Below are 19,968 nucleotides of genomic sequence, written 5' to 3' on the forward strand. Positions count from 1 at the left end.
TGCTTTGACATAAGGTGAAAAACTACTTGCCACATTTCAAGGACACCTTTACAATTAATACTGATTCTTGATAAAGTAAGGATTTTTCACTTGTAGGATGGGCGCATCACTGGCTGGGTCAGCATATATTGGCCGTCTCTAGTTATAGAGTCATAGAATTATACAGCAAGGAGACAGGCCCTTCCAGTCCAACTCTTCCATGCCCACCAGACTTCTCAATCTGACCTCGTTCCATTTGCCAGCATTTGGTCCCTATCCCTCTAAACTCTTCCTATTCATATACCCTTGAGAAGATGGTAGCGAGCTGCCTTGAACTGCTGCAGTCCATCTGCTGTGGGTTGACTCACAATGTCCTTGGCAAGGGAATTCCAGGATTTTGACCCAGTGACAGTGAAGGGACGGCAATATATTTCCAAGTCAGGAGGGTGATCTTGCAGGTTGTGGTGTTCCTATGCATCAACAGCCCTTGCCCTTCTCGATGCAAGTGGTCATGGATCTGAAAGATGATTTACAAAGAGGCTTGGTGAATTTCTGCAATGCATTTTGTAGATGGTAAACCATACAGCTACTGAACATCAGTGGTGGGGGGAGTGGATGCTGATGGATGTGATGCTTTGTGCTGGCAGGTACAAAGCTTCTGGAGTGTAGTTGGAGCTGCACTTATCCAAGCAAATTGGGAGTATTTCATCACACTCCTGACTTGTGCCTTGTAACAGGCTTTTGGGAGTCAGGAGACTAGTTACTCCAATATGCCTAGCATTTGACCTGCACATGTTGCGACTGTATTTATATAGCAAGTCAAGTTTCTGGGTGATAGTAACCCCCACGTATTGATACAGGGAGATTCACTGATGATAACACCATTAAATGTTAAGGGGCGGTGATGGTTAGATTGACTGTTACTGATAACAGTCATTGCCTGGCATTTGTATGAAATGAATGTTACTTGCCACTTGTCAGCCTAAGCCTGGATAGTTTCCTGATCATCTTGCATTTGAAAATTAATTGCTTCAGTATCTGAATTGCGAATGGTGTTGCACATTGTGCAATCATTGGCGAATATCCTCCCTTCTGATCTTATGACAGAGGAAAGGTCATGAACGAACCAGGTCACCTAAGATGCTATCCTGTAGAACTCCTGCAGAAATGTCTTGGAGTTGAGATGACTGGCCTCCAGGAACATAACTATCTTATGTGCCAGGTATGGCTGCATCCAACAGAGTTTGCCCCTGATTCCAGTTCCATTGATTCCAATTTTGCTAGGCTTCTATGATGCCACACTTGGTTGAGTGCAGCTTGATGTCAAGGGCTGACACTGTCACCTCACCTCTGGAATTCAGCTGTTTTGTCCATTTAGAACCAAGGCTATAATGAGGTCAGGAGCTGAATGGCAGAACACAACCGGGCAGCACTGAGCAGATGCTGCTTGATAGCTCTGTCGATGACACCATCCATCACTTTACTGATGATTGTGAGTAGATTGACAGGATGGTAATTGGCCAGGTTGGATTTGTCCTGCGTTTTGTGTATGGGACATACTTGGGCAGTTTTCATATAGGTGGGTAGATGCCAATGTTGTAACTGTACTGTAAGGATGTAACCAGTTGAGACATGGCTTCCAATGTTGGCTTGAATTTTATTTCTCAGCTTCTGTTTTGTTCGTTCTCTTTCAGTTATAAGTCAAAACTAGCAATGAATGTTTGCGGTTGAAACTTCAAGCAGTTCACAAAATAATGAAATGCTGCCATGAAAAGACCTACTTAACATGGGCACAGAGAACACCAAATGTTAGAAATTTTATCAACAGGTTAGAAATTAGAAAACAAAAAATTCACTCACTCCACCCCAAGAGAACTAGAGACATTCAGCATGCTGGCAGAGGGACTCAGTTGGAAACCTTAAAGTTAAGCTAAATGCTCCTCTGCTGAGATGAGATATCAAGCGCTACAGAAATATGTCATTGATTCGATTTTTTAAAATTCAGAAATGCATTTATGTAGTAGCCGGTCTTGATAAAGATGTCGACTATGGTTAAGTGGTAGCACTCTCTCACCCCTTCTTCAGAAGATTGGATTTTAAACTTGCTGTCATCAAGGCTGACATTCCAATGCAGTACCGAGGGAGTTCTGTGCTGTCAACTGCGCTGGCTTTCAGATGAAGGTTAAATTAAAGCCCCTTCAGGCCATTAAGTTCAAAGGAAGATACCCCATGGCACTATTGAAGGAAAACTGGGATATTTTGAGGTTGCAAAAGGTATGTTATAAATTTGGATTCTTATTTCTTTCATGGGTGATTTGAGATGGAGCACAGTGATGTAGGAGATGGGAACATTACTTTTTTGATTCTGGGTACAGAGGTGTTACAGGATGACTGATATTCTCTTGCTGTTGATAGTTATGCTGCTGCGCATTTGGCTTATATGTTTGCTAATGCCAAGTGAAATACGCTATTAATTCATTCTGCATGGCTGACTTTGGAACAAGAGACTGGAATAAATTCATTTTTTAACAATGTTTATAAAACAGTCTGTCAAAGGCAGGGATCAGGGGGCACATAGCAAAGAAATGGTTGGAGTCAAAATGCCAGACTGTGACCTCGGAGTCATGCGCAGGGTCAGATTTAGACTGTGAGAAACTAAGAAAAATGAAAAGGAATGTGTACTAATTAAATGGGGTTATGTTTTGAATGCACTCAGGAAGGAATTGGCTTGTCATTCTGACAAATTTTATTTTGCTAGTTGCAAATGGTGTATTGAACTTGTGGGTGTAATCTAGGAGCAAGAGCGCAAGTGTAGAAAAAACGATGAAGCTGAGAAGGGGTGGAACCGTTTTGAGTTTATGGCACAAGTTTATCCATGTTTTGCTGCCATCCTGGGGAGGAGATGCTTGGAGAATTGTTTTCAGCTCTCAGATTATAAAGCAACATCCTTGATTGCAATTCATGGCAGTGGTTTTGTCTTTAACCTTGTTTCATTTACTTTTCTGCTATGTCTGTGTCCTTTGCAGCTCTTTTCAACTCTCTGCGCAGCTCAGTTGCTTTTCTGTGTCAAAGTTGGTGGAGGGATAATTTTTAAAATGCTGGCAGAGGGTCACACCTTCTTAATTATTAACAATTGAATTTCAGTGAAAGTAACTTGTGCACCCATGTACCACACTTGACAACCGTGACTACGCTACATATCATATTTTCTGTTAAGCATTTTGGAGCATTTTGAGGTTGGGAAAAGCAGTTGTTAAATTCATGACTTTAATCATGCAAAGCACCCCTACTGTACTAGTCAGAAATTAAAATGTGAGCAATATGATTGATAGGTAATGTTGTTCAAACACAGTGACTGTTCTGCACATGTATGGGCAGGCCTGGCTATTGTGCTCCAACAATTTCTCAACAATTTCAATGAGATGAAACACCAATGGATTTTTTTTTGGTTATTTGTTCATGGATATAGGCGTAGCTGGCAAGATCAACATCTGTGGCCCATCCCAAATGGAATATCACCATATTTAAAAAATGCTTGTATTCATCAAGCATGTCTCTCAGCCCCTGAATATCTCAAAGTGCTTTATAAAGTACTGTTGTTATTTTGTAATGTGGGAGATAAGCAACCAATCTGAGGAGAGTAACCTCCCACAACAGCACTCTGAGAATGATCAGAATAGTTTTTTTCTTTGCTGACATAGATTGAAGATAAATATTAACCTGAACACACAAGATCTCCACTGGTTGTCTTCAAAGCAAACGTCATGTGATATTTTACACCCATCTGAGAAGGCAGATGGGACCTCAGTTTGGTGTCTCATTCAGCAAATGAATTTGGATTCATCCGATGTTTAAATACCTGTAAATGCATCATCCTGATGACATGGAGAGTGCCAGAATGTGCAGAGACATAGATTGCGCAAAATACAACTCACCTGATTAGAGAGGCTAAAACCAGGGGTCATCGGTTTTTATTTTAAGAAGGAGAATATCACCGAGGTCTGGAGAAATGATTTTACTCAGAGGGTTGCGAACCTTTGGAATTCTTTTCCACAGAGGTTTATGGAGGCTCAGTCTTTACTTATGTTCAAAGTAGAGATTGGTTGATAGATTTCTGATTGACAATGTTGTTTGAGGATGTAGAGGGCAAGTGGAAGATATGGAAGTGTTCAATCAGCCACAATTACATTGAATAGCAGGGCAATCTTGATGGGCTGACTGGCCTACTCCTGTGCCATTCCTTGCCATGGAACAATGTCCCTGCATGCCAGGATTTCAAAAGAGGAGTAAACGGAAGTTGGAGATTTGGATACTTGTTTTGCAACTTGTATTTCTTCATAGCCCTGGTGCACATGAATGTGAATATTTAACCACTTAAACTGGTTTGGGTTAGACAGTATTGCAATTGTACTGTAATGTAATTGTCACAGATATCAGCTGGTAATCATGTAATGTTAATTCTGATCAAAATTACTTTTTATTTTCAGTATGTATACAAGAACTCTATATTTGAAATACAGACCTAAAGTGAAGGTAAGCCAAAACTGTTCATATGTATATTGGTGGCTATACGTTAAAGTTGAGGTTTTTTGTAAGATAAGGTCATATTGTAATGAAACAGAGGAAGAATGGTTTCTCTACACATAAAGATACAAATGAAACATTACAGCGTAGCACAGGCTCTTCAGCCCTCGATGTTGCGCCAACCCCTGTGAAACCAATCTGAAGCCCATTTAATCTGCACTGTTCCATTTTCATTCATATGTTTATCCAATGACCATTTAAATGCTCTTAAATTTGGCGAGTCTATTACTGTTGTAGGTAGGGTGTTCCACGCCCCTATACTGAGTAAATAAACTACCTCTGACATCTGTCCTATATCTATCTCCCCTCAATTTAAAGCTATTTCCCCTCGTGATAGCCATCACTATCTGAGCAAAAAGGCTGTCGCTGTCCACCCTATCTAACCCTCTGATTATCTTACATGTCTCAATTAAATCAGCTCTCAACTTTCTCTCTCTAATAAAAACAGCCTCAAGTCCCTCAGCCTTTCCTCGTAAGATCTCCCCTCCATACCAGGCAACATCCTACTTGTTTCCACACTGTAAGTAATCTAATCTAATCTAATCTAATCTAAATCTTCTCTGAACCCTTTCCAAAGCTTCCACATCCTTTCTATAATGTGGCAGTCAGAGAACTGTATGCGATATTCCAAGTGTGGCTGCACCCAGAGTTTTATACAGCTGCAACATGACCTCATGGCTCCGAAACTCAATCCCTCTGTCAATAAAAGCTAACACACAGTATACCTTCTTAACAACGCTATCAACCTGGGTGGCAATTTTCAAGGATCTATGTACAATGGACACAGAGATCTCTGCTCATCTACACTACCAAGAATCTTACCATTAGCCCAGTAGTCTGCATGCCTGTTGCTCCTTCCAAGTGTCTCTATCCTTTTTATTGGGCACGGAGTAGGTCATTTAATTGCTCTGTGCCTTAAACCCTTGTACTGACCTTTTTCTATATCAATTGAAGCCTTGAAGTTAGCAAAAACTCTGTCAATCTTAGACTTGATGTGGAGGTTTTGGACTGGGGTGGACGAAGTTAAAAATCCCACAATGCTGGGTTATAGTCCAACAGGTTTATTTGTAAGTATTAGTTTTTGGAATGCTGCTCCTTCATCAGATGCTGTGATCTCAGGTTTAACATTGTAGAGGGTGCTACCATTCATCATGTATTCCCTTGCCTTGTTTATCTTCCCAAAGTGCATAATCTCTCACTTATCTGGACTGATTTCCATTACATTTATCAGTCCATATACATCTTCCTGTAATCCAAGTTTATCATCCTCATGAATTACCACCCACCAGTTTTATGTCATCTGTGTACTTTGCTATATTCAAGTCTCAATCATTTATATATGCCACAAATTGCAAGGGCCCTAACACTCATTTCTGCAGAACCCCACTGGGCACAGGCTTCCAGTCAGAAAATCACCTCTCAACCATCACCCTCTGCTTTCTACCACGCAGCCGATTCTGAATCAGTTTAGCCAAATTTCATTGCATCCTGTGCACTCTTACCTTCACTGTCAGTCTCCCAAAAGGGTCAGATTAGATTAGATTATTTACAGTATGGAAACAGGCCCTTCGGCCCAACAAGTCCACACCGCCCTCCGAAGAGTAACCCACCCAGACCCATTCCCCCAGACTAATGCACCTAACACTGTGGCCAATTCACCAGACCTGCACATCTTTGGAGTGTGGGGAGGAAACCGGAGCACCCGGAGGAAACCCACGCAGACATAGGGAGAATTTGCAAATTCCACACTGACAGTCACCCGAGGTGGGAATTGAACATGGGTCCCTGGTTCTGTGAGGCAGCAGTGCTATCCACTGAGTCACTGTGCTGCCCCACGGTGTTATCTGTTCTTGGATCCTTGACAAGCTACACATTTGACTATAATGTTACAATACTTGCGAATTTTTTAAAAATATCAGTTCTGGATTACTGTATGAGTACTATGTCATAGAGTACGTGCTAAGTATAGATATTTATCACACAATTCTCCTCTAAATTTAGACACAATCTTCAAATGTACCTTTTAAGAAAAAGAAAATTGAATATTCAAACAAATATATTAAGACGATTATACTATCAGACCCGTATAGTTTCTTCAAGCAATGAGGCACCTTTACCTCAAACTTTCTTTATGATAACTTTTCTTTTGGTCTGGACCTCAACGCTGGGAGTTTTCACTGGAACATAGGAAGTTGAGGGGTGACCTTATAAAGGTGTATGAAATCATGAGGGGCATGGATGAGGTGAATAGCAAAGGTATTTCCACTAGGATAGGGAAGTTGAAAACGAGAGGGCCTATTTTTAGGGTGAGAGGATTAAGATTTAAAAAGTGACCTGAGGGGCAACTTTCACACAGAGGGTGGTTAGTATGTGGAATGTACTGCTAGAAGAAGTAGTAAATGTACAACATCTAAAAGACATTTGGAGATAACATGTATAGGAAACATTTAGCAGGAGATCGGCTAAATGTAAGCAATTGGGACTAGTTTAAAATCATTGAGTCCCTAGTGTGGAAACAGGCCCAACACTCCAGAGAGTAACCCACCCAGACCCACTCCCCTACTCTATATTTACCCCAGACTAATGTACCTAACCTACACATCTCTGAACACTATGGGCAAACTAGCATAGCCAATTCACCCAACCAGCCCATCTTTGGACTGTGGGATGAAACTGAGCACCCGGAGGAAACCCAAGCAGACACAGGGAGAATGTGCAAACTCCACAGAGATGGTTGCCAGAAGCAGGAATCGAACCCGGCTTCCTGGCGCTGTGAGGCATCAGCGCTAACCACTGAGTCACCGTGCTGTTTAGGAAACTTGGTCGGCGTGGACAAGTTGGACTGAAGGGTCTATTTCCGTGCTGTATGCCTCTATGACTCTTCAACCAATTTAAAATATTTATGGTACAGGTTTTATTAATCAAAATCCAATGAGTTACATATTTGATAGGTTTGTATAATCAGAGATGTCAATGAGATTTGAAATTCAACATGGTTTACATATAATATGCTTTAACGCTAAATATGCTTTACATAGTTTACAACTACAATATGCCTTATATAAAATGCTTCACTTGTGTCTTTAGACACCACTAGTAATACCCAAGTAACAATAACTGCTACTTCCAGCAACGTGGTATGTTTTATTAGATTGAAAATATAAATGTACTTCACTGGAATACTATAAATCAAATACCTCAGCAAAGCTCATATGGAAATATTTAGGTCTGATGATCAAAAGCTTGGCCAAAGAAGAATCTTCAAAGGTGGAAAGCAAGTTCCAGATATGAAGGAGGATAGAGAAAGTAGTACAGAACTTAGGTCTTAGGCAACTGAAGACACACCCACTAATGTTGAGGCAATTAAAATCAGATTTTAGAGATCAGAGGGGCAGCATGGTGGCTCAGTAGCCAGCACTGCTGCCTCACAGCACCATGGACCGGGTTCAACTCCAACCTTCAGCAAGTGTCCGTGTGGAGCCCGCACAGTTCCCTCCATATCTGCAAGGGTTTCCTCAGGACGCTTTGGCCTCCTCCCACAGTCCAAAGATGTGCAGGCTGGGTGGATTGACCATGCCAAAATTGCCCATTGTGTCCAGGGATGTGCAGTCAGGCTAGGTGGATTAGCCATGGGAAGTGCAGAGTTTTAGGGATTGGGTAGGGCTGGGTCTCTTCAGAGGGTCAGTGTGGGCTCGATGGGTCAAATTGCCTGCTTCTGCACTGTAGGGATTCCATGATTCTGTGAGATGCACGAAAGGGCAGAATCAAATGAGCATAAAAAAACCTCTTAAATCTTTGAAGCTGGAGATGACAGAGATAGGGAGGGGCAAAGCCATGGGTTGTAAACAAGAACGAGAATACCAAAATCAAGATGTTCTTAGTCCCGCAGCAAACATAGATCAGTGAATACTGGTAATACTTGGTGAGATTTTTAAACTATTTTCTAATCAACCTGTTCAGAAATATTATTACACACCTCTGGAGCAGGCGCACCTTATCAAAAGTTTTATTGAAGTCCAAGCAGACTACTTTAATACATTGCATCATCCTAATCTAATTATCCTCATCTACCTCTTCACAAAGTTCGATCAAATTGTTCGGATTGACCTCGCCTTAAAACCATGCTGACTGTTCTTAATTAATCCTTGCCTGTCCAAGTGCAGGTTAATTCTGGGAGGTTAATACTAGAATTGCTTCTAGTAGTTTCCTTACCACCGAGGTTAGACTGACTGACTGGTTTCTTGATATATCATTTTCCCCCCCTTCTTGAATAATGGTACCAAGTTGGTTGTCCTGCGGTCCTCTGGCACCTCTCCTGTGATCAAAGGGGAATTGAAAATGATTGCCAGCATCCCTACCTTTTTCTCCTTTACATTCCTCGACAGCCTCAGATTTGGCTGTAACAGGTTGCCTTAGACTGCCCAACCATTGGAAATAAATTTAATCTCAAGCTTAAATCTGAGCAGCGATAAACTGATTCCTCTCCATTGAGAGTGTGTTGCTGGAAAAGCACAGCAGGTCAGGCAGCATCCGAGGAGCAGGAAAATTGACATTTTGGGCCTGAGCCCTTCATCAGGCTTCCTGATGAAGGGCTTTTGCCCGAAACCTCGATTTTCCTGCTCCTCGGTTGCTGCCTGACCTGCTGTGCTTTTCCAGTAACATATTCTCAACTCTGATCTCCAGCATCTGCAGACCTCACTGTCTCCTGATTCCTCTCCGTATCCCACTCCTCCACTGATCAGAAAGATTGTATTTTAAAAGGTAATATTACTAATTAGATATAGTATATATATTGAATATATCTCATATTCAATTATATATAATATCAGAATTAGTCAAGATTAGAGTGGTGTCTGAAATGCGCATCCAGCATCCGAGGAGCAGGAAAATCGACATTTTGGACAAAAGCCCTTCATTGGGAAAGGCTGAAACATCGATTTTCCTGCTCCTCAGATACTGCCTGACCTGCTGTGCATTTCCAGCACCACTCTAATCTTGATTCTAATCTCCAGCATCTGCAGTCCTCACTTGCATCTTAGAATTAGTCAGTCCGGATTCTTAATTAACAGATAAAGAGCCAGGGTGAAGGTTTGCTCGCTGAGCTGTAGGTTTGACATCCAGACATTTCATTACCTGGCTAGGTAACATCATCAGTGGCAACCTCCAAGTGAAGCGAAGCTGTTGTCTCCTGCTTTCTATTTATATGTTTGGATGGGGTTCCTGGGGTTTGTGGTGATGTCATTTCCTGTTCGTTTTCTGAGGGGTTGATAGATGGTATCTAGATCTATGTGTTTGTTTATGGTGTTGTGGTTGGAGTGCCAGGCCTCTAGGAATTCTCTGGCATGTCTTTGCTTAGCCTGTCCCAGGATAGATGTGTTGTCCCAGTCGAAATGGTGGGTTTTTTTCTTCCGTGTGTAGGGCTACGAGGGAGAGTGGGTCATGTCTTTTTGTGGCTAGCTGATGTTCATGTATCCCGGTGGCTAACTTTCTTCCTGTTTGTCCTACGTAGTGTTTGTGGCAGTCCTTGCATGGAATTTTGTAGACGACCTTGGTTTTGTCCATGGGTTGTACTGGGTCTTTTAAGTTTGTTAGTTTTTGTTTGAAAGTGTTGGTGGGTTTGTGTGCTACTAGGATTCTGAGGGGTCTTAGGAGTCTGGCTGTCATTTCTGAAACTTCTTTGATGTATGGTAAGGGGTTAGGGTTTCTGGCTGTGTTTGGTCTGCCTATCGTGGTTTGTTCTTGAGGAATCTGCAGACTGTATTACGACAAACACTACGTAGGACAAACCTCAACCTGAACTACAAACCTTGCAAAAAAGATTAAGAGCCAGTTTACTGCAAACAAAATGTGTTCAAGCAAAGTTGCAAAGGATATTAACAAAAGCTTTAACTTGTGTAGATAGGTATACTGCTCGAAAAAATAACATCCAGCATAAAGTAATATAGAAACATGCAGACCTTTATCTTAAAAGTACTTTGACTAAGTAACAGTTAAATTCAGGAATAAGAATTATTCGCCATCATACAAATGTTGGTCTGGAGCCAAAGTTGGCATTGTGTCTCTTCTTGGATCAATTATGGATCACTGAACTTGTTTTTCTGGATACAGTGGTATCGATTTAGAATCCTCCTTTAAAATGAGGTGATGCTTAGGCCTTCCAGAGATTTTCAACTGTCTTTCTGATGATCAGGGTTTTGGGGAAAATGAGAGAGGACAAAGGTTGTTTCCCCAGGCAAGATATTTCTCTGACCATATGTTTTCAAATCCAATAGATTTATGCGACCACAATCCGGGTCTGTGGTCTGTCTGAAAGTTTTGTAAACTTGATTGCTCAATAGAACAGCATGTATTCTGCAAATGCTTTTTTTTTCCTGTAGCAGTTTTCTTTGCTTTGCAAAGTAGTTTTTCCCAAAAGGTCCAAGATACAGATGCATGTCCATATTCTGAATTAATAAAACACCTTCCTAACACTACCTTACTTGTTCCTCTTAATATCTTGAAAACTTAATCCTTCTAAATTCTAGGGAGTATAACCATAATTCATAATATTTGCTTTCACAATTCTCCAGGAATCACGCTGATGGAATTTGCTGGGATGTTACAACGGACAGTTTAATAAAAGGGCTCAATCTTAGAAAATAATGACCAAAACAATGACGACAAACCTTAAGGCAGGCTCACATTATTTCTGAATGTTTTGGTGCTCCAGATTTATTGATGGTGGTAGTTACTCCTGCATGTCTGAATTTTGTGCACTTTACCTGAAAGTTCCAACAGGACTTGTCCAGCTGTACTCTGGTTAAAGCATGCTGTGCAGAATCCCTTCAGCTAAGGATTTCCTTGTGCTTAAATGTATTTTAACCAGTCGAATGGTGGATCAGACTGAATAGCCTACTGTTCTTCCTGTATTAAGTGATGTGGACAAGGCTACATAAATTCCTTACTCCTTACTTGCCTTTTCGTGCAGGAGCCACTGATGCCAGTCCATTTGTACTCCAACAGGAGTTAGTATCTCAGTGGCTAGAGGCAGGAGTTTTTTTAATATGTGGAAGTTAAAACACAGAATACAAATTTCTGTGTACTCTGAATATTTTTGCTCTATTGTGTTTGCCAGTTTTCTGAGATCTCTGAAATACAAGAATTCACAAACAGCTTTAATAATTCAGAAAGAAATAGAACGTTAAGGCCAGTTGGTGTTTGGATATTGCTAATTCAAATGTAATGAGATACAGAGGCTGTTTATTACATATTATTTAGGTTCATAGGGCTCATGTGGTGCAGTGGTAGTGCCCCTATTTCTGAGCCAGGAGGCCTGGCTTCAAGTCTGTCCTGCTCAAGAGGTATGTCATAACATGTACAGACAAATTTGATTAAAAATGTCTAGAAAAGTGTCATGTTTGCCAAATGGTCAATGCCAATGTCTAGTTCCACATAAACTTTATCCACATGTTTAACCTCTTAGTGTATCCTTTATTCCTTACATTTTGGGTTCATTCAACTTATCTATGCTGTTTGCCTGAAGTATTATACGTGACAGTAGTGCAAAAACATACCTTGTTGAAATGTACAGCAACTGCCAGAGATTGCCACGGTCAAAGTTCAGGGATGACGAATGAGAGCCGCACCCCTCCTCTCCTCCCCCACCTTCCCCCCCCCCACCCCCCGATTCCGACTACTGCCACCTACAGCTAGTTTGCAGCAGTAAAATATTTAGGAATAATACGAATCTGCCTCAAATCCACATATTTGTTTTAGCAGGGTTTTATTTTGTTTCATAAGCTTTCCATGACTTTCATTGAGATAAAGTGTAGACGCTGGGAAACTGAAATGAGGATGAAAACTACTGGAACAGAAACCAAACTTGCTGGAAAATCTCAGCAGATCTGTGAAGAGAAGTCAGAGTTAAAGTTTCTGGTCTGGTGACCCATCTTCAGATCACACAAATGCTGGGACTACTCAGCAGGTCCTGCTGCATTTTGGAACAAGGAATAGGTTTAATGTTTCGAGCCTGCGGCTTTTCATCAGTTTAGACACTAAGTCACTGACATGGAATGTTACTGTTTATGCACAGGAATTGCTCCCAGTACCAACCCCCAGATCTTCTCAATTGAAACAAAATATCCTGAGACGATTTGACTGGGTGGATGTTGAAAGGATGTTTCCTCTTGTGGGCCAATCTAGAAATAGGAGCCATTGTTTCAAGATAAGGGGACAGCGATTAAGTAATTTTTTTTCTCTGAGGGTTGTTAATCTTTGGAATTCATTTCCTCAAAAGGCAGAAGATGCAGAATCTTTAAATACTTTTAAGGCAGAGGTGATAGATTCTTGATTACCAGGGGGATGAAAGACATTGGGGATATACAGGATTATAGAGTTGAGGTGAAGGAATGGTGAAGCAGGTTTGAAGGGCTGAATGGCCTACTCTACTTATTCCTTGTTCATATGTTCCATTAATGGAGAACTCCACCTGACACTCCATACTTGTCTCAGTCAAAGCATCTTTTTCTGAGCTGTGCTGTATTTTACTTGGAGATTTTTTTCATAAACACGTTTTGAATTGTTTTGCTCAGCAAGGAGGTTAGTGCTGTTAGAAATAGTTTGCTGCACCCAATATTGGCATCCCTTGCTCTCGGACAGGTATAATACTAATGGCCACCAAATAAAGTACATGAAGGTCCTGATGGTAGCATAAGGCTGTGCTGGTCTCCATTTACACGGATGAACTCGAGCAGCAACAGAAACCAGACATGCAGACAGTAAGCCCAGCATTTACTCAACACTTCCCTTGGTCTCTATAACCCCTAATATGCACTCAGTAGCACTCTGCACTGTCTCTGCAATCACTAATGTACGCCCATTAGCACTGCCAAACAGAGATTGCAGCTCCTAGCATTTCCATACTTGCACTCCCCATAATGCAGCCTCTGTAATGCAGTCACCAATAATGTGCAAACTCTCTCTTAAACCCCAATATGTGTTCATTAGGATTATCTAGAGAGACAGCAACACAGCATGTAATCACTAACACTGAGTGCAGTATCTGTAACTCCCCTAATAGATACTTCCTAGCACAGACCACAGATACGTTGTGAATGAACATGCAGTCTCAATCATGCAACCACTGTCAATGCACAAAGACTCTCTAATCCCTGGATTTTGCAAATTTTATTCACCATAGAAGGTGGTAAATCTAAATTAAAACCTGGTACCTTTAAGATCATAAACCCAGATTCATCCAACTGAGCTGCCTGAAACTTAACTTCCAATTTTAGGTTATTTTCTGTTGTATGTAGAAATTTAAACCTATTTAGTTGCAGTCCGTTATTGCACTTATAATCATATTGTTTTTTGCTATCTGTCATTGAATAACAAATAGAACAGAACAAAACTACTGATTCTCAGTTCTTTCAAAAGCCCATATCCAAGAGAGGCCCAGAATCCCCTAAAGTAATTTAAAGAGGAATGGGAAGCAGACACCATTGCATTCACACAGAAAGCTGTAGTTTGAAGGAGGGAGTTTGGATGAGTAGAATTGTTCCGTTTATTTCTGGTCAATATGCTGATGTCCCACTCGAGAGACATCCGGATGTAATCTAGACAGTAGATTACTCCAGTGCAGTACTGAGGGAGTGCTGCATTGTCAGAGATGCTGACTTTTGGATGAAGTGTTAATGTCAGGCCTTGTCTACCCCTGTCAGGTAGACTTCAGAACATCCAGTGGGGGTTTCTTGAAGACAACAGGGGCATTCTCCACAGGGTCCTGAACTAATGTTATCACTCAACCAATATCATTCCAATGTGTCAGCAGGTGATAATTGCCAGGTGGAATCTCATTGTGCTCAAATTAACCTCTAGTTTCTACATTACAGTTTTACTATAATTCAAAAATAGGAGTAAATGACTGCAGATGCTGGAATTAGTACTGAAAACAACAAATGCTGAAGATCACAGCAGGTCAGGCAGCATCCCTGGAGAAAAGAGCAAGCTAACGTTTCGAGTCTGGATTTACTTCTTCAGAGCTAAAGTGAATGAAGAGTCATCTAGACTCTATATGTTGGCTTGCTCTCTCTCCATGGATGCTGCCTGACCCACTATTTATTGTTTTCGGTCTAATTCAAAAGTATTTCATTTGGTTATACATTCTTTGAGGCAAGTGATGAATGGTGCTATAACAATGCAATTTCCACTTGTTTTAATTGTTTTTTTTTAAATTTGCAGTTTCTGCTTGGTGTCTGGCCTGTTATTTGGGTGGAACCTCCTCCTAAGAAGCACTAAAAATGCCAGGGATTGAAATCTCTGGCAAAGAACAAGCTGGACTTCAGCACTGAGAGCTGTTTTATCTAATTCTGCAAAGCGAGTGTTAATGAGTGGAAAAAGGTTTGAAATGAATCATGGAGAGAAAGAAACACACTGATGATATATTTCCGATCATGCCGAGTTTTTGTATTTATTTTTTTAAAATGCTGCCAGGTGTAGTAGAATTATCTAGGAGGTTAATGTGTACAATGGGAAGTCAGAAATACTGCAGCTTGTGTGATAATGTTTGATAGAACTCTTGATGATAATCTGATAACCAACTTAATCAGAGAACAGCTAATGTTCTTTAGGTCTTTTTACACTTGGCCAAACTATTGAACAAATTATGGACTGAAACTGAGTGGTTCACTGTACCCTAACATTTTTAAAAAATTTTATTTGTCTTCTGCTCTCAATTCTGCCCATTTAAGGATCTTAAGAATTTGCTTCACTAGACCTATGATGTGTCTCTGAAAATTCTCAAGACCAGAGGTGTGCATTGAGTAGTACCTCAACATGTAAAACAAAGGGCAGGTTCCATTCCAAGCCTTGGATTGGGAAACAAAGTACCTCATCTCAAAATGGGGGCTGGGGTGTTGTTGAGCGAGAATGAACTGGTCCATCTCTTCTCATCCCTTCTGCTTTGTAGGTTTTGTTCCTGATCACTTTAACGCCAGTACTGCCGCTCACCCTGCTGGTTGCTGAGTTTCAGTATTGAGAGAGACATTTAGGGATTTGGGCTACAAAGCAAGGATTGTGGGCTGGCGGGAAATGTCAGGATCACTCCCAGACTGCGATTTGAGTGAGAATGAACGTCATCGTTGTCCCTTTCATTAACTAGTGAAATGGTAACAGAGGGGGTAGAAAACATAATAGGGCTTTGCTTTCTAAGAATTTAATCAGTTTGTGCTGGTCACTGAAAAACTGAAAATTGTGTACACTTGGATTTTATTTAAACTGCATATCGTGTTCACTGTTCTTTCAGTAACCTTTTATATTGGAATTTTATAGCTAGGGTTTGTGTCCTTCATTAAAGCCCTAGAATTCAAGGGGGATTCTGCTGTCAGATCTAATCGGGAATCATTGGAAAATATAAATACCATTTCCTTGGGGATTGTGCAAAATAATGATAGGAGGTAGCGAGTTCCCTGCAGAATTTCAGGGTTTAGTGTTATGCATTAGTATTTGAGCCTGGGAATGTGGCCTCTGCATACATTGCTAAGGGCTTTTGGCAGTCCTGCTCTTGTCATTGTATTATAAATTTTTTCTGTACTTGGTTCAGACATTTGAGGGTTGAAATCCACCTTATTTCACAGCTATTTTCCCACTTCCTTCAACCCCCTTTCTCCTCACTGCTCACCTTTCCACATTTGTTCTAATCATGCAAGTCAAATCCCTTTCCAGGCTATCATCCCGGGAATGCACTAAAATTATTTTTTCATGAATGTCCAAGCACCATGATCTGATGCAAGGGGGCATTAGCCTCCATTCTGTTCTATCTCCACTACACCAAGTCAAATGTCAGTTACGTGGCAACACAAAAGTTTGAGAACTCAGCTCATAACCCATCGCTTCAAATTCATTTAGCTGGTGTGACATAGGATCCAGCAATGTAACCTTTCTAAACAAACTGCAGAATTTTGTTTTTAAATGAGTTAACAATGGGGAAAAGAGTGTTGCAAGACACAGCATATCCATATTATTTTGTAAATGGGTGAGACAGGCTTTCACGTTGGGTATTTTCTCACATTTTAAACTCTATTGCCCTGTACACTTCAAACAAGGGACCAACAATTCAGGTTCCCAATATTTATAGCTCATGGTTTACTGAAGGATGATTGATTTGGGCCTGATGTGGTATGAGGAAGTGGTTTTACTGTATTGGTGCAGTAGACAAGAGTGCCCAGTAGCTGTGTCAGTGAACCCACTGCCTTTACCCCAGCTGCATTTTGACACCTATTGCCAGAGAATAGGAGTGAAGGAAATGCAAACTGTGATCCAAACCAGAGTAGTGCCCGATAATCTGTCCGTGCACACTTCACCATTCTCAGCACACTTTCCCCTTGTGACCACCTATAAGTTTCTGAACAATTCAGGTGTGTCTTGTTAACACTTGCTACCAAACTATTTGAATTGCATTTATTGAAACTTTCCATTTGTCACTTTAACAAGCATTCAAAATTTTCACATTCCAGAAGCAAGTTTTATGGTATAATTGTTTTTTTTAAAAAAAGAGACTGAGTGATGAGTAAATGTAATTTATTTCAACAATGTACAGTCAGCACTGCCATCACTCCAGTTTAGGAAGCAAGCTTCATTTCTCATTACACACCAGTGAGGGTTTCACAGGGGAGGCTATAACAGAAACACCCTGCCAGCTGAAACATGGAAACAGTTGCTGTCGCTAGGACCAGTGCAGTAATACTGAGCGTAGCTTTGGGTTACTAATACATTTGGGTTTTTATTTTTCATTAAGTGGTGAAGGTTGGGAATCTAAGGAATTTAGCATCCTTTACAGGCGAATGCAAAGAAAACGTCTGGAGGTTACTACTATAGACCTGCAGGCCATTGTTTAGACAAGAGATATCTCTTTACCCCTAGCACCAACCACCGACACCACTCCCTCTTCTACAATAAGCCGTGGTGATTGTTTTCTTAGTTCAAATGAATAGTATTACCAAGGAGGTGAAGTCAGTAACCAACGTCACTCTAGTTCAGTTTGTCCAGCTCCTGCTTCATAAGTTCAGCCAACATTACAGCCATGAGTGAAGCAGCTCTTATAAAGTCAATCAATTTGCCAATTATAAGACAAAGTCTGTTTAATAAAAATCCTATCTACTAAGAACAAAGAAGTGATTAGCCAAGTACAGTTGGACTGGTTGCAGCTTCACTGATGGGACACAACTTTGGAAAAGGAGCAGGTTGTTCTTCAGTTTTCATCATTGTGTGAGAACCATATTACCACCAAACTAAATGCATCGCGGAGTTTTGAATCATCTTTGTTTTTAAAATTTGTGCTTAAGTTATAGTTGGATTTAGGTTTGTTGCTGAGAGCATGACTTATTTTGGGGTGGTTTCAAGGGGAAAGGAGAGTTGGCTGAATCTCGAGTTGGCTCTGCCAGGAATGGTCACCATTTTGAGACTTGTGCATCTTTCACCAATGATGATAATTAGAGATTCCTACTCCTGAGCATCCGATTCTGCCACTGCACACCCGCCTCCTCCCACCACCTCCAAAAAATCTCTCTCATGTGCACACTGTTCCACAGTGGTCCAGTCACTCGAAGCCAAGGTTATGAAAATCTAACGAACAGAGTGTTTTGATGGAACACTGAGACTTTAAAACAAGGGTCAGAGATGAGGTGCCACAAGGGTGCAGTGTGGACATTGTGATTCTTTGCTTTTGATGTTCAAAACTGCCCTGACGTCCCAATGCCATGCCCCAAGTGATCAGATGGGAAATATGTGTAATTACTTTAAGAATTGTCCACCCATTCTGAAACTGGAAATCATGTGCCTAAGATCATTGCATTATTTAATTTCTCTTTTTTTTTCCTTTCAGTTTCTTTTACAGGGAACCAAAGTGTTTTGTTATTTTGATTTGGTTTTTTTCAGTATTCAAGGGGAGTTTTGAAAAGGGATGTTTTCCTCCCACAAAATCAGACCTGGAGCAGGATAATCCAGATGTGTTGAAAGAAATTCTGCTGTAATCATGAAGTTAATGAAGCTGGGAGCACTTCATGACCTTTACCTTTTAATGTGATATCACTAATACTTCAAAACACCCATCCCTCACTCACTGTTGAGTGAAACTTCCTAAAGGTCATGAATCTCCAAGTCAATTTATTCTCTAGCTTTGAAATACTTACTATTTGTAAGTGTTGTTGCAAGTATGCGCCTGTGTTAGTAAAACTTCAGCTCTTTCCCATCTGATCTGAACATTCAAAGGCAGGACTTCCCGACTGGGATTGCAGACTCACCTCCGCAATGGCCATTATGTAGTTCTGCCCCTACCTCAATCTCACAGATCTTCTGTCCACCACCTAATTCTTCTCACCCCTCAACTCGTTCTTGGGTTTCAGAGAGATTGCAACAATTGTCAAGCCTTGAAATAGGGCAGTGGGAAAACGTTGGGGAAGTATTGGCCTTCAGTCTGCACAACATATTATGTGAATTTATCCCTAACCTGTACCATTGGCAACAGATGCACATCGGAGTTTCATTGTGGACCTACACTGATGTTTAATCCCTGTACACTCCTACAGCACTGACCTGTATTGCATGTGTGAGAAAGGTTATTAGAATATTCCACAATCAACTCATAAACCGACCAAATTTTCTTTATAATGTAATTTCTGTAATCATTTTATAAAGTGTCTCCACTGAATGTTGCTCTGCCTAATACAACAGCGCTAGACATCACAGGGTGTCCTTAGAATGCACACTCAAGGTGCCAGGAACGGGCAACGGAAGAAATTAACAGCACCAGTGTTAACTATGAGAAGACCATTTCAAATATCGGATTGTACACTATTTTGAATTATGTGTAATAATATTTCAATATTAATGTAACTAACTTTTGTGAAAGATTAAAAGCTGACAAAAGAATATCCCTCTGTCTCTGTGTGTTATATACATTAAAGACTTTTCCTGTTTGCCATGATTTAAATTGGGACTTCTGTACATATTGCCTCTTAAAAGACCCCATTTTCCCTTCAGCAGTACTTAATTAAATTGCTAGTGCGTAATTTGTGTGTTACTGGACCTATCAGCTAAAGATTTGAGTTTGCTAACTAATTATGCTTGAATTGCTTGAATTTGAGTAATCTGTTCATTTTTGAACTGGAGCCAGTCAAAATGGTTGCAAACACTGCCAGATTGTTGTCAGTGTTGTTTGAGAACAAAACCTATTGCTCCTTTAACCTGAATTGACCTTTCTCACGAGTGCAATGTTAAGCAATGTTTTAAAATAATAAAATAACCCATTTAATTGCCTTCAAACTTGATTCAAGGTCACGAAGTGTCTTAAATTAGCTTTTGATCTTCAGTATAGATCCCTGCTCCAATTACACAAACTGTGCTTGTTTTCCGAACTTATACATATTCGTA

At 40.7% G+C, this 19,968-nt stretch overlaps 1 protein-coding gene across 1 annotated transcript in view; it reads left to right on the forward strand.

Annotated features, from left to right (window-relative positions):
• acer3 (alkaline ceramidase 3) overlaps positions 1 to 19,469 on the forward strand; it is a 202,090-nt gene extending 182,621 nt beyond the window's left edge. Inside the window, exons 10-11 of the mRNA XM_072576842.1 lie at positions 4,467 to 4,512; positions 14,782 to 19,469. Of these exons, the coding sequence (XP_072432943.1) occupies positions 4,467 to 4,512; positions 14,782 to 14,838 (103 nt within the window). The 3' untranslated portion in view covers positions 14,839 to 19,469. The remainder of the gene's footprint in view (positions 1 to 4,466; positions 4,513 to 14,781) is intronic.
• The last annotated feature ends 499 nt before the right edge of the window (positions 19,470 to 19,968 follow it).

The sequence above is a fragment of the Chiloscyllium punctatum genome, chromosome 9, assembly GCF_047496795.1.
Source record: "Chiloscyllium punctatum isolate Juve2018m chromosome 9, sChiPun1.3, whole genome shotgun sequence".
NCBI classification, from domain to species: Eukaryota; Metazoa; Chordata; class Chondrichthyes; order Orectolobiformes; family Hemiscylliidae; genus Chiloscyllium; species Chiloscyllium punctatum.